The sequence below is a fragment of the Gouania willdenowi genome, chromosome 22 (genome assembly GCF_900634775.1).
Source record: "Gouania willdenowi chromosome 22, fGouWil2.1, whole genome shotgun sequence".
NCBI classification, from domain to species: domain Eukaryota; kingdom Metazoa; phylum Chordata; class Actinopteri; order Blenniiformes; family Gobiesocidae; genus Gouania; species Gouania willdenowi.
Window position 1 is genome coordinate 24,663,062 of NC_041065.1, and position 13,035 is coordinate 24,676,096.

Here is a 13,035-nt window from a genome sequence, read left to right on the forward strand (position 1 = left end):
GGAAAACAGTTATTAAAAACAGGATGAGAGGGAATCCAAGCAGACATGATCAGAAAGGTTCCCAGTGGGTTTAGAGAACATTCATACCTCCAGTTCAGGTGTCAATTCAATATACAGCATGATCTGTCAGAAAGGACGTTGAACAATGATCTGAAATGTTTTTAGTATCAAGCTGATTCAAAGACAATCTATACTGTGCTTACGCAACAAGGAGAAAGCCGTCGGATCTGGGTAAAAATCGCCCCCATCCACCCAGTGAGAGCAGGAGACACCGGGCGGGTTAACGTGGTCAGATCCGTGATCGCTAAAAGAGTTAATATCCAGACTCGCTCAGCCAATAGCTTGTCTGGATTCTGCTTCAGCTTCCGACAGGGTTTGTTTGGAGCCTCAGTGCGCGGTGAGATCCTGCGCGTAAAAGTCCGCCCTGTGCCAAATGCGCTCTGACACGCACGGAATGACGCCCTCCTGCACACGGATGTACACGTTGAGCTTTATAAAGAGAGGTTAGCCTTAACCTAGCGTCTGTTTCTGAGTGCCAGAAGCTCCGAGGAATGATGCTTCATAAACAAACAGGAGGACTTTCTGCTCCAGGTAGGAAAACTGCGCTTTGCTTTCTAGAAATGTTCGGGTTGTGAGGGTCATTTTGGGGAGTCATCGTCATGCACGCTGCTGAATAAACTTTTATTTAGGCAAATACCATTAGATTCGTTTCATGTTATTCTAAGGCATAATCACAAACTGCCATGAAGCAAAGACCGGATTGACAGTGTGTAAGCCTACATGTTATCATCTGAACACACACGCGCGCGCACACACACTCTCTCTTCTTGGATAGTCAGGTAGATTATTGTGGAGGTGGGGTGTGACGTGTGGTCGGATGTGTGTAATGGAATTCTATGTTATCTGCAGTCACAGCCTGAAAAGCATGACAACAAACAGGGCAGATGACAGTGTGTGTGTGTGTGTGTGTGTGTGTGTCAGAGGCCACAATAGAACGTTTAAAGGTTATTGATGCAATTTTTTTGCACAAAAATCCATTTTGGTTTTATTTTGCTGAGCGCGTGTATTTTATTCTGCAAGATTTGGTTCCTTACATCCCAGACTTCATAAATTATTACCCTGACCTTTTCTAACCTGTGGAAAAATCTTACCTTTTCTCTTGCACTTCGATTTGAGCTGAAAGAAAGTTAATGATTTTACATCTACAAGTCTAATTGGTAATGATGAAGCTCTACGTTTAAGGTTTTACCTTTTATTTGAGCACATGAGCTAAAACATGGCTCATCGTCCCCAGGTTTGATAAAGGCGGAAAAAGTCGAGTTTGCATGTTCTCTGGGTAACTGGCTTCTCAAACTTTTTCTCTTACGCCCCTTTGAAAAATAAAACATTATCTGGCTCCAAGTTAGTTTAAAGTAAAAAAAAAATTTAATCTTTATTGGGAAAAAGTAAAAACTGTGACTATTCCTCTCATAAAAACTCATTAAATAATATAAAATGTGCAATCATCTATTTAAGAAGAATAAGAATAAAGTAGGCTAATAAACAATAAATAAGAAAGCCAGGAAATTATAATTTATTTGTTATTTATTTTAGGTTGATTCATATCTCTATAGTGGGTGAAACCAATTTAAATTATCATCAGACAAAAACTGAGAAGAAAAGAAAATTGGTCAAAATAACAATGATAATACTTTGTCTATTCTACAAGGCAACAGATATTCCCTGTAGTTTAACTAAAAAATATTATTGCACACTCAACTATGCTCAGTTCACACAAACTTTTAACAGCTCTTTAAAATCCCTTAATGAAGATATTACTACATAAAAAGCCATTTCCAAGATCAGCAGTTAGCTAAAGTGGCTTCTTGATAAAACTGTATCTATTTGCTCTCTGTGATCAAGCCCAAATTATTTCTTTTAGTTGCCACAATTTAAAAAAAAGAAGTAGTATTTAGTGATTTAGTAGCACTGTGCAACACAACAGCTTGCACCTCGAATCAAGATAAGTGTGTAAAGAAGATGGATGGATGGATCGATGTCTATCATAACTTTTCAGGGAATTCTCAAGGGTGGTTTCACAAATGGCTCAACTTTATATGCATTGAAAAGAACAATGAGACCTGCTGCACTTTCCCACATTCTTCCAATAGATTATTTAGTATATAGCATGGAATATGTCATTTCCTACATGTTTCTAAAAAGCCAGCGGCATGGGAGAAAACGTCTAGCAGATGGTGATTTCCTGCATCAGGCTGGTGAGAGCTTGCGAGAGGAATGGCAATTCCCAAACAAGATGAAATATCTGTATGAGCCCATATATTAATATGTTCTGAAAGTCTTTTTGAAAAGTTTGAACACATTGTTTCGATGTTAATTTCCCTCCTCCAGATTTTAATAGTCTGACATGTTTTTCTCCTCAGCTACAAAAATCCTAAACCATCTATGGACTCCAACCTTTGATGAACTTCTCATCTGAACTAACCCCCCCATCATGGAGAGCTTAAGTGAACTTCAAAACCCCCTGCTTGACAAAACCAGCAGGCATCCGGTCCACAACGAATACCAGTGTGAGTTCCCCAGCCAGCAGCCTTATCAGGACAATCTAATTGGCTACTACTACACCAGTGCTGACAACAAGCAGAAGACTCAGCAGTTCCTGGATGCCACCTCTCTTCATCTGGCAGTGGAGGCTTTTTACAGACCCAATTTCATCTTGTATAAGGACAATGTGAGCCTTCACAGCAAGGACTCAAAGAGTGAGAGCTTTGAGACGACTTTCACTGAGAGCAAGGAGGCTTTGTTAGACGGCGTTTCCACGGAGAACACAGTGGGCAGCGTACAAGAGGAGAAAGATGTGAAGATCCAGACAGTTTCATACGACGTGGAAGACGAGCAGGGTCCAGAGTATGAGGTCAGAGGTCATGGAAGAGCAAAGTTTGTCACTAGTCGAGTCATTACTTGGTGTTCTTGAATTACACTTCGATGCACTCACCAAATACAGTTTCAAGAAGATATTAGCTGATAAGTAATGAGTATTTTTCAAGCAAACAGTTAAACTAAATATGCAATAGTTCTGCAATAAGCTGTGTTTGCATATTACATTTAGTGTTTGTTAAGAGCAAATTATAAAAGCAGTAAGCTCCATCTGCAAAAAGACAGATTTGTTCTAAAATTGTATTGATTCTAAAAGTTAATTGTCCACACAGAGAGGGCAAAAATGACTAAATAACTGGAGAAACCTTTTAAAGTATTGTTGCAGAATAAGATAAAGGGAAGAAGTGTTGCATGCTGCATAAAGTTTAGCATTAAATAATAAAAGTGCAAGGGAGTTAAACTGACAATAGAGGATGGACTAAATACCAGTTTAAACAGACTTCGAGACCATTACTTTTACTCAGGTCCAAATCATGGGCTATAATGAAGATAAAACTGACAACTGATCCGTTTTGAGGCAATGTTGCACATCAGGGAGCATGGATGTGACTGTTCTGTCATTGTTCTCACAAAGGATCACTTTGGGTTTACATTTTCAGTTTTTCTTACTCTTAAATTTTAACCAGAAAATACAGGCTTGGGACCTTAAAATGCAGCATCTGTGTGGACAACATTATGTTTACAAAAATAAATGTGGGAGGTGCTTAACAATATTAAGTAACGGAATGACAGTGTTTCCAAAAACTATGACTGTGTTCGAAATGGCACACAAACCTATTATACACTATAAACTCAATGAGTATATACTGTCTACTATCTACTATAAGTATGATTAGGATGATGGCCATTCGCACTTCCAAGTTTCCAAAAATGTATTTCGAACCTACGACAAAATCCTGAAGCACACTGAGGCTAAATATCTGTTGATTCGCCACCTTTGAAAGTTCTAAAAACATTTTAAGCGAGAAAGTGAAAAAACATAATATGAACTTGTGGTCATTTGATTCATAAAACTCACGTATATACATTTCATTTTGACATTTCGGAAATTCCACATTGTCGGCCATTGTGCTACTGACGAAACTTCCGGTTAACTTCAAAACAAGAGCGCTATTTACAAAAGTATTAAAAAGCTAATGGAAGACCATTCGGGCTGAACTGACACACAACACAATAAGCACAACTATAACATCACATTTCACCCTCACCTTAAAACAGTCGACTCTTCCCCACCCCTTCCATTGTCCTACCCTGACTCCCTCTTCCCCCTAGGTGTAACACTGTCCTCTCTTTTTATATTCTCCCTTTAAAAAGTGTTTCTTGCCCTTCCATAGGGAGGGCTGGTGATGATCACAATTATGCAATAAAATGTATTCACTTACACTTATTTATTGTAGTGTTGACCTTCGACAGCATGTGCAGACAAAGTAAAAAAAACAAAACAAAAACAAAAAAACCTAATGGAAGACAAGAAGAGATGCATTGAAAAGGGGATGTTTGATTAATTAGCTAGAATTCGGTCCCAGGGCGATTTCATATTACGCTCGCAATGCATCATGGGGTGGTTGAGTATGACTAGTGTGCCTGCCATTCACACTGTCCCGATATACGTAGTATACACACGGGTATTTCTCATGTACTTAATCTTTTCATACTATCTAATGTGAAAGCACTACATTTTGACGTCAAGCTTAGTATGAGTTAATATGACATTTGGAACATGGCCTATGTGTCCTTAACCATTGTGGAATGCAGCCTGAGCCTGGTATTTATTAGGATTCCATTTGGTTAATATACCACTTAGGTCGTAGTCTTAAGTGTCATACAGTTTCTTTAAATCAATTGTCTGAAGAAAAACTGTGGCAGTAGAAAGAGCACCAGCTTTTTGAAAATATCATTTCACTAAAAAGAAAACCCAAGGCTGGGAGTCAGCAAGAAGGATAGCACCCTAACTGGGCTGATGATCACACCAGCTCTTGTCACTTGGAGGCCTGGCAGATAAATAGAGACATAGAAACAAGTGCCGTTAGCGCCATAAGCGACGCAGCTGATTCATGTGATGGGAGCAGGTGTGTGCCGGAAGCCAAACTTAATCTACATCAACCCAGGGGAGCTTTAAGCAAAGAAAAGCCCCCTCTCCTGCTTAGATAGAATACTTCTTTTCTTTTCTAAAATGTGCATGTGTGTTGAAGATTCATCCATGTACCACCAAAGCACACAACCAGTGCCACATGTGAGCCAAAGCAGCTTTTCTCTGCACAAAATCCCTTATTTAGAGGCATTTCACCATCATGGGATGAAAGCAAAAAAAAAAGGAACAGAGCTAAGCTTGAAAAGCTTCATATGTGCAGGATTTCAGAATGCACAGTAAGGAGGATCTGTACTCACTATACATGATGCAATTAGGGGAAAAGCAACTCTGGAAATTCTGTAAGTGGCTGTTTGACACCGGTGTGTTGAGAGAAAGTACATTGTCGGGAACAAAAAGAAGATCTGGTACAAGCTATAACTAAATGTGGCTACAGGTGTGTGTGTGTGTGTGTGTGTGTGCGTGCGTGCGTGCGTGCGTGTGTGTGTGTGTGTGTGTGTGTGTGTGCGAGCCCCGGTCCACTCCAGACACTAACAAGGCCTGGGAGAGAGCTGTGACAGGGTTGTTAAAGGCAGTGTGGCTCACTGGGAAGCCTCATCAGTTATACTGGCAGACCTGACTGAGACTGTGAACCTGCTCGTCACTCAGGTGTGCTATCAGGCTTTGGTACACAGATGAAAAGAGATTACTTCTTGTTTGTGACCACCAGTAAAACCATGTAATTTGAGCTAATCCAGCTGCCGTGTGGCTGGATCACGCCTGCATGCTCATAAGGCAGATAACCAGGAGCATCATCTTTTGACAGATGGTTGGTAACTATTCAGATAATTGTGCACTAATCCTTCACTCACCTGTAACTTGCATAAAAAAAAGATAACAAAAAAAAACAATGTTATGATTATGTAAAACAGTGCAGACAAAAAAAGAATGCAAAACATGAACCCAAATTCTATTTTCTTATTTTAAAGGAGCAATAATTAGGGATGGATGATACGGACCAAGACTCATACTTTGATATTGTTTCTCAAAATGGCGATGTAAATCTTGATATTTTTAACGCAATAAAGTTGAATGCAAGCTGATGCAAAATGCCACAAAGGCACATTCATTAATAAATAAACAAAATACTTTATTTTTTACTACTGTAATGTGTGTTTATCCGATTCCTATTTTCAATTGTCTTTTACTTAATTATACACTAACGTTTATTCTTTCTTTCTTTCTTTGTTAAACGTTTTTATTCTTTTATTTGTGATTTTTTTTCTTAAGTGGCTGTAACAAAAGCAACTTCCCCCTGGGATTAATAAAGGAATTCAAATTCTGATTCTGAAATAGCTGCACAATATGTGCCACTTTTGGCTTTTTCTCCTGTATGAGTGAGTTCTGTAGAGTGGCTTGTTTAGGGAGAAGTCTCAGAAATCCATCTAACTGTGCTTTTCATTCTGTTATGAGAAGTAGCAAAAGCAGCGACTCCTAAAACGAGTATTTTAACACAAAATAAGCTATGAAATAAAAACATATTGTTATCCATTATATTGTAATTTTCTATATCGCCAAAATAGAAATCTCGATATATCTTGGATCTCGATATATTGTCCAGGCTTAGCTATAATGATTCGGTATTTATTCAGAATTCTAAATAATTTCCAGCATTCTAAAATACATTATTGAGTAACCATTTAACCATCATCTATTCTAAGATAAATTGTTACGGCTTCTGTGAGTACCTTCAATGAGACTGTTTCATCTTCTTAAGGATGTGCTTGTCTGGTTCCTCCAATCTTGGCTCACATATTGATTGCAGTGTTGTGCTTTCTCTTCCCCATGCTTTGATTGATCCCTAAAGGCAGCAGCATCAACAAATGAAACCTGCACCTGATGAGTCCTGCTTATTTAGACAAACACTGCTGCTTTCTCTCCTCTTTTCTTAAGGTCACTCATGCAGCCACATCCATCTGCTGCAGGCGTCATTTATCTCATGCTCTGAGTGGCATTCAAATGTATCATTCATTAGCCTGCTCTCTTGTTGCCTTGGTTTTTTAGTGCCGACACTGTTTTGCGGGCTGAATGAGCGTCCTGCTTTCTAAGGTGTTGTTGGTGTACTAAAGAAAGATGGTGTGTGGCTGTCGGAGCAATTTGCCACATAATGGATACCGTCTTCCTGCTGTTTCTCTTTTCACCTTGCAATGATGGAACTATCCATTAATCCTGTGTTATCTGTCAGGCCGCTCATGGGTGTTGACATGGAAATCCTCTCTGGCTGGCTGAGCACATCCTGTTCTGTGTGGCTTTGAAGGGGAGATACACTGGCCCAGGGTTGGGGGATCAGGACTAGGATGGGAGTTGTCACACTGCATCACACAGAAGGGCTTTCAAATTGCTGGTCTCGACTTTTTAATTGTCAATTTGATCATTTTAATGTATATCCAATTGTTTCAAGACCCCTGCAGATTAAAGAAAGAATGTGTCCATGTTACTGATGTGTAAATTAAACCCTCAGCTACATCCACCACTCCCTTTTTCTGACACCTAATCATTTTTCATGCACCTGTTGTCTTCCAGAGTGACAGCTCCAGTGACAGTGAGAGTGAGGACAACTTTATTGTTCTTCCCCCTCGAGACTACTTGGGTCTGGCCATCTTCTCCATGCTCTGCTGTTTCTGGCCCTTGGGCATAGTTGCCTTTTACTACTCTCACAAGGTAAAGGCCCTGAGACCTCAAGCAAAGTGATTTTCTCTGATAACACTGCATTCTACTTAAGGTCAATGAAAGGAAGCTCTCAGATAAGTGTTCCCAAAGACTATTTTCCACTTTTACCTGCCATACATTGGTTTGAGATGACTGTGAGTGCACTATGGTAGACTTGTCAGTTGTTCATGTTCCAGTTAGGCAACCATTTAGCCTGGCAATAAGCCACACCCACTTCCTTACTTTTTGTAAGAAAGAGGGTATGGTAATGCCGTTTCTGCTCACTTCCACGATTCGAAAGTAACGTCATATCTCCTGCGCCAAGCAATGTAAAAACAAGTATGGCGCCCGAAAAGACGTTCAGAGTTTTGCTCTGCTCTGTTTTTAAAAGACCAGGAGATATTGTTGAAACCACAAGAAGAAGATGCTTTAAAACCGTTAAGTCTGTACTGTACTACCCTCCATTTTCCTCTGCCGGCTCTGTTTAAGGAAAAAGATCTACACCTGTCGTCACGCCCGCTCTTTGTTTATTGGTTACTCTGTGTGTGGTTGTCCCACCCCGCCCAGCCCCCCAGAACTCAAACGCCTTGTGAACTCTTCCAGATTAATCACCAGTATTAAACATTGAATAATACAAGGAGATTAGGAGGGATTCCGGGCTAGAAACTATTACCATTGAGAGTTTATGTTTAATGTTATTCTAAATGAGCAGACTTTATATCAAAGGTGATTACCTTGCCTGTAGTCAATTATAGATATATATAGATATATTCCAAATGAAATAAATTCATGGCAATGCTTGTCTATGTTTTTGATAGTAAACCCAAACACCCAAACAACCCATTTGTCACTGTCAGAGGAATAAAGAGCTAATTGCCATGGTAACTAATGGCTCCCTGAGAGCGTTCCTTATTTTCTCTCTTTTAAACTGTGACATAACACCTACTCATACACACAGCCCTGATGAGTAACACACTGGCTCATTCCACTTTCTGCTTTGTTTTTGTCAGTCTGGCAAGGCCATAGCCAAGGGAGACTTCTCCAGAGCGGGGATGAGCTCCAGAAGAGCCCTATTCCTGGCCGCGCTTTCCATCACCATCGGAACAGGGATGTATGTGGGGGTGGTTGTGGCCCTCATAGCCTACCTCTCCAAGCCAGGACACGTATAGCACTCGGATCAGTTGGTTTGGTGGAAGATGATGAGGAGAACACTGAAAAGTTATCCTTTCCCTCCTGAAGAACTTTGTGCAGCTGGTGGAAAAACAAGAAGCTGTAAAAAGAAAAACAGAGCAAAGAAGAGAAGTGACTGGAGTTATATTTGGATGCTTTCTCGGTCTACACAGTCTGAGCTGTACAGGAGTATAAAAACACTACCTACCTTTAGTCACATCATTTTTATTTGACCTCTATAGGTGTACTATATATATCAAATACAGATAGTGTTTTAATTACTGTAAGCAAACATCCTTGAAAAAAACTGTAGAACTCTTATGTGACTGTTCATACATAATACTTTTTGTTTTTCAGGGGAGAGAAAATGACTCTTAATGGAAACAACAAATTAAGGTGTTGACAGTGAATCCAAAGCTGCTAAGCAGTGAACAAAAGAGGCATTAGTGCCCAATGTGTATTGTAAATTTAAATCAATAAACTCATTTGGCATGAATAATGAATCTAAACCGTGTCTCTTACTCCATTCTTTATGTTCTTGCTTAGCGTTCAACAGCAAGGTTTCAATCTACTTGAAGGTAATCAGCTTGAATAATGTGTGTTTTTTTTTTTTTTTACGGCATTATATGACAAGACATAAAAGGAATATATATGGTGAGTAGCTAAGCCAACTGATTACATGGTGTAAAAGCTGTTGTCCCAAAGTTATTGTTCAATTTAGAGTGTGAATGTCTTTCAGAAATGGTTGTACTTTAGGGGTGGGTTCATGATACGATACGATGGATGACAATGGGCTGACGATAACGATACAATTCATATTTAAAATGAAATTAAAAAAATTGCAGTTTGAAAAAAAAACATGCTTTTCTTTGACTTTAACTAGCATACTTACATACTTCTTCTGGGTATATGTCCTTTTCAACTCAATAGGAATGTCAAAAAACAATAACATAAATAGGACCAATTTTTCCACAACATAAATATCCACAACCCAGATTTAAGATATAAACATGTCCTCTTTCAAGAGTATTAGCATGTCTACATTTTCTGGCAGTACCTGAGTCCTTTGGGTATTGACTATGTCTCAAAGACAAACTCACTTGGGACAGATGTAGCAGGGATGGAAAGGTAGGATTCAAACTATATATCATCTTACCTTTAATGGTTGAGTGTAGAGCATTGATGCTGTCCTTTAGCTTTGGGGGATAAATATGGTGATATTATCGATTATTTAAAAGGGGCAATGCATATTAATAAACTGGCATGATGTAAATGAGCCAGAGTAAGCCAAAGGAGGCCAGTTTTCATCTGGTGTCCCTTACATTAAGGAATTAAAGATGGATGGAAAGATGTTATTCTGTGCCATGTATGATTATTTCACTGAACACACCAGATGTTAAAAAAAAGACCAATTTCTGTAATTCCCATTTTCTTAGGGTGACCAGACTTCCCGATTTAGTCCCGGTGTCATGGACTGGGTTTACCTCCATACTGAGATTATTTTACAATCTCAGTATGACTGCTACGTACTGAGATGTACCCGTGCTGGAATTGCCATACACAATATCATAGAGATTTCTGTACTGATTTTAAAAAATGCTTAAAACACATCAGTCGACCATCAATAAAAAAAATCGACCAATGATATAAATGATGAAAATCATATTTTTTTTTATCACTACAACAGCTTATTATTGTAAAGTTACATTAGTTTAACTGCTATTATTGCAATGTATATTATAATAATGTTTTTTGGAAAATAAATTATTCCTTTTCGTATTGAGTTTTATTATAATCATGTTTTTTTTTGGAGAATAAACTATTCCTATTCGTATTGAAATTGCTGCATAAGACTATTACTTTACTCAAGTTGCTGACTGAGATTGTCACTCACTCAGCACGGCAGAAGTAGTAAAAATCACAGCGGAACTAGTTAAAACTCATTTTCCAGTAGTGCGCATGCTCATAATCGATCTCAGTAAGAGGTAAACTCAGTCCGTGACACTGGTTTTTAGAGTTACGTGTTCTGGTCGATTTCTCACAAATCATTGTTTTTCCACAAGCTCAGTCCCGTTTGTCCAGTTTATTAGGAAATGGACGTCTGTTGCCACTGACCGAAAAGACCCTGAAAGCAGCAGCGCATTTAACTTAAAAAACGTGATCCCTGTGGACTGTGACCTGTCAGTCACAACAGTTGCCATGGTAACGCTTGCAATTTAAAAAAAGCTTCCACGTGTTGCAACTCAGTGCTGATTGGTCGATGGCACTGACAATATTACTTGTTCGCTTCCTCTTCCTTTTTTTTATTATTCATAACTATTTGATGTTAACTTAAAATGTAGGGTTTTTTGACTAATGGCCGCTTTAAATTTGGTTCAACCGTTGCAATAATACATTTAATCCAAAAGGAAAAAAAAATGAAATGTAATTCATGTGAAAACTATAAAAATAAGTTTCTTTAGAAAACTGTCGTCTTCTCTGGGAAAACTACTTTTGTGTGTGAAAAATGTGATAACCCTACGTGTTCTACATTACTAACTGGAAGGACAAATGGAATTATAACAATTCCCTGCATATTTCATACTTGTTGTATTATTGAATGATGTTGGGAGAATAAAAACATGCTTTGACTTTGGTTAATAATAAATCAGAGTAAAGATATGTTCCATTACTTTTTGTTATCATGCTAACGATACGCTTAATGCTACAATGCTTCAGGCTAATGATATCCCACATTGTTGGTATGCTATCAGAGTAATGATTTACTAACGGGCAACAATGCTATCAGGCTAACAATATGACATCATTAAGCTAAAATAGAGCTATAGTTAGTGAAGCATATCTAAGTATGTCTCTTATTTATTAACAGCTTCTCTCAAGCAAGTCCCTAATGCATGAAATGTGGCTATACGAGGCAGACGGGGGCGAAAATGCCGCTCTCATCAATGGCGGGTGTACAGGCTGTTGAAGAGGGCTTACTCGGTGAGAAAGTGCAGCTCTGCATGTTTTCTCTCCCTAGCTAGGAAGCGTCACCCACGCCCGAGCTCCACTCACACACCGGCTTCCACAGCTAACTCAGACCACCAGCAGCAAACTGGTTTTGTTAGTCATCCACCCCCAGGAATAACAGCAGGTTGAAGCTGGTTTGGTTTTAAATGCATGGTATGGATTTAGGTTGAGTATTGTCTGCAATGAGTGATAATCAGTGGTCAAAGTACTCACGTTACTGTAATTGAGTTGCTTCTATGGGTATTTGTACTTGAGTATATTTCTAAATCAGTCATTTTACTTGTACTAAAGTACGTTTTGAAAGAAGTAACTTTTTTTTACATTTCTACAACCAACCGTTACTGCGTAAATTATTATTATTATTTTTAAAATGATCAACAAACATTGTGAGACTACAAAAAATGAAATGACCAGACAACAATCAAATCATAGCCAACCAACCAGATAATGCACGGCGCCAAAACAGCATTGAATGCTGGTTATTTTCTCAGAGTTAAGAAATGTAGTTAGACTTAAAGCCTGATCATTTTTTTTTATCATTTTATTTTATTTTTTAAATAATTATACATTTCGACAAACCTTTTATTTTATACAGATACCTTTGTCAAAAATAAATTGAGTTCCAATTTCGCAATTTCGTCTCTTCTTTTTTAAATTTATACATGAGATGTTTACTGTATACAAGGGAACCGTAGCAAGATTTATTACCAAAAATAAAACTAATACTTTTTACTTGTACTTGAGTATTCTATGTATGACTTACGTGTACTTCACCTTGAGTACAATTACAATCAAATAACAGTACTTCTACTGTATATATCATATATCAGGACTCTCTACACCTCTGGTCATAATTCAACTAACACGCAGTTTGTCTCCGTTTGTGAAAAGGATCTCAGTTGAAGTGCATTAACACTTCACGGAAACACACGCACACATACGTCAGAGGTAGAAAATGTAATGAATGAACAGGAACAAAAAAAAGTGCAGAAATGAATCTGGATGGATAAACACATAACAGCTGAGTGCTGCATTAATAAGGTGCATTCTTCTCTTTGTAAGACTGAAAGGCACTTTCAGATTTCTCTTTTCATTTCATGAAATGCTTTTCGCCTCTTTCTGACGCATAGGCCCATACGATTCCT

The 13,035-nt window shown here is 38.5% G+C and overlaps 1 protein-coding gene across 1 annotated transcript; it reads left to right on the forward strand.

The window, feature by feature from the left end:
- The first annotated feature begins 243 nt into the window (after window positions 1-243).
- Window positions 244-9,378, forward strand: LOC114456366 (synapse differentiation-inducing gene protein 1-like). The gene is made up of 4 exons (XM_028438085.1): window positions 244-591; window positions 2,421-2,911; window positions 7,586-7,723; window positions 8,722-9,378. The coding sequence occupies exons 2-4, from the start codon at window positions 2,492-2,494 to the stop codon at window positions 8,878-8,880; spliced, it is 717 nt and encodes a 238-aa protein (XP_028293886.1). The 5' UTR covers window positions 244-591; window positions 2,421-2,491; the 3' UTR covers window positions 8,881-9,378.
- Window positions 9,379-13,035: the final 3,657 nt, after the last annotated feature.

Coding starts and splice junctions, on each gene's coding strand:
- LOC114456366 (XM_028438085.1), top strand. CDS start 2,492: ATGGAGAGCTTAAGTGAACTTCAAAACCCCCTGCTTGACAAAACCAGC. Junction 2,912..7,585: donor AGCAGGGTCCAGAGTATGAG/GTCAGAGGTCAT, acceptor GTTGTCTTCCAG/AGTGACAGCTCCAGTGACAG. Junction 7,724..8,721: donor CCTTTTACTACTCTCACAAG/GTAAAGGCCCTG, acceptor TGTTTTTGTCAG/TCTGGCAAGGCCATAGCCAA.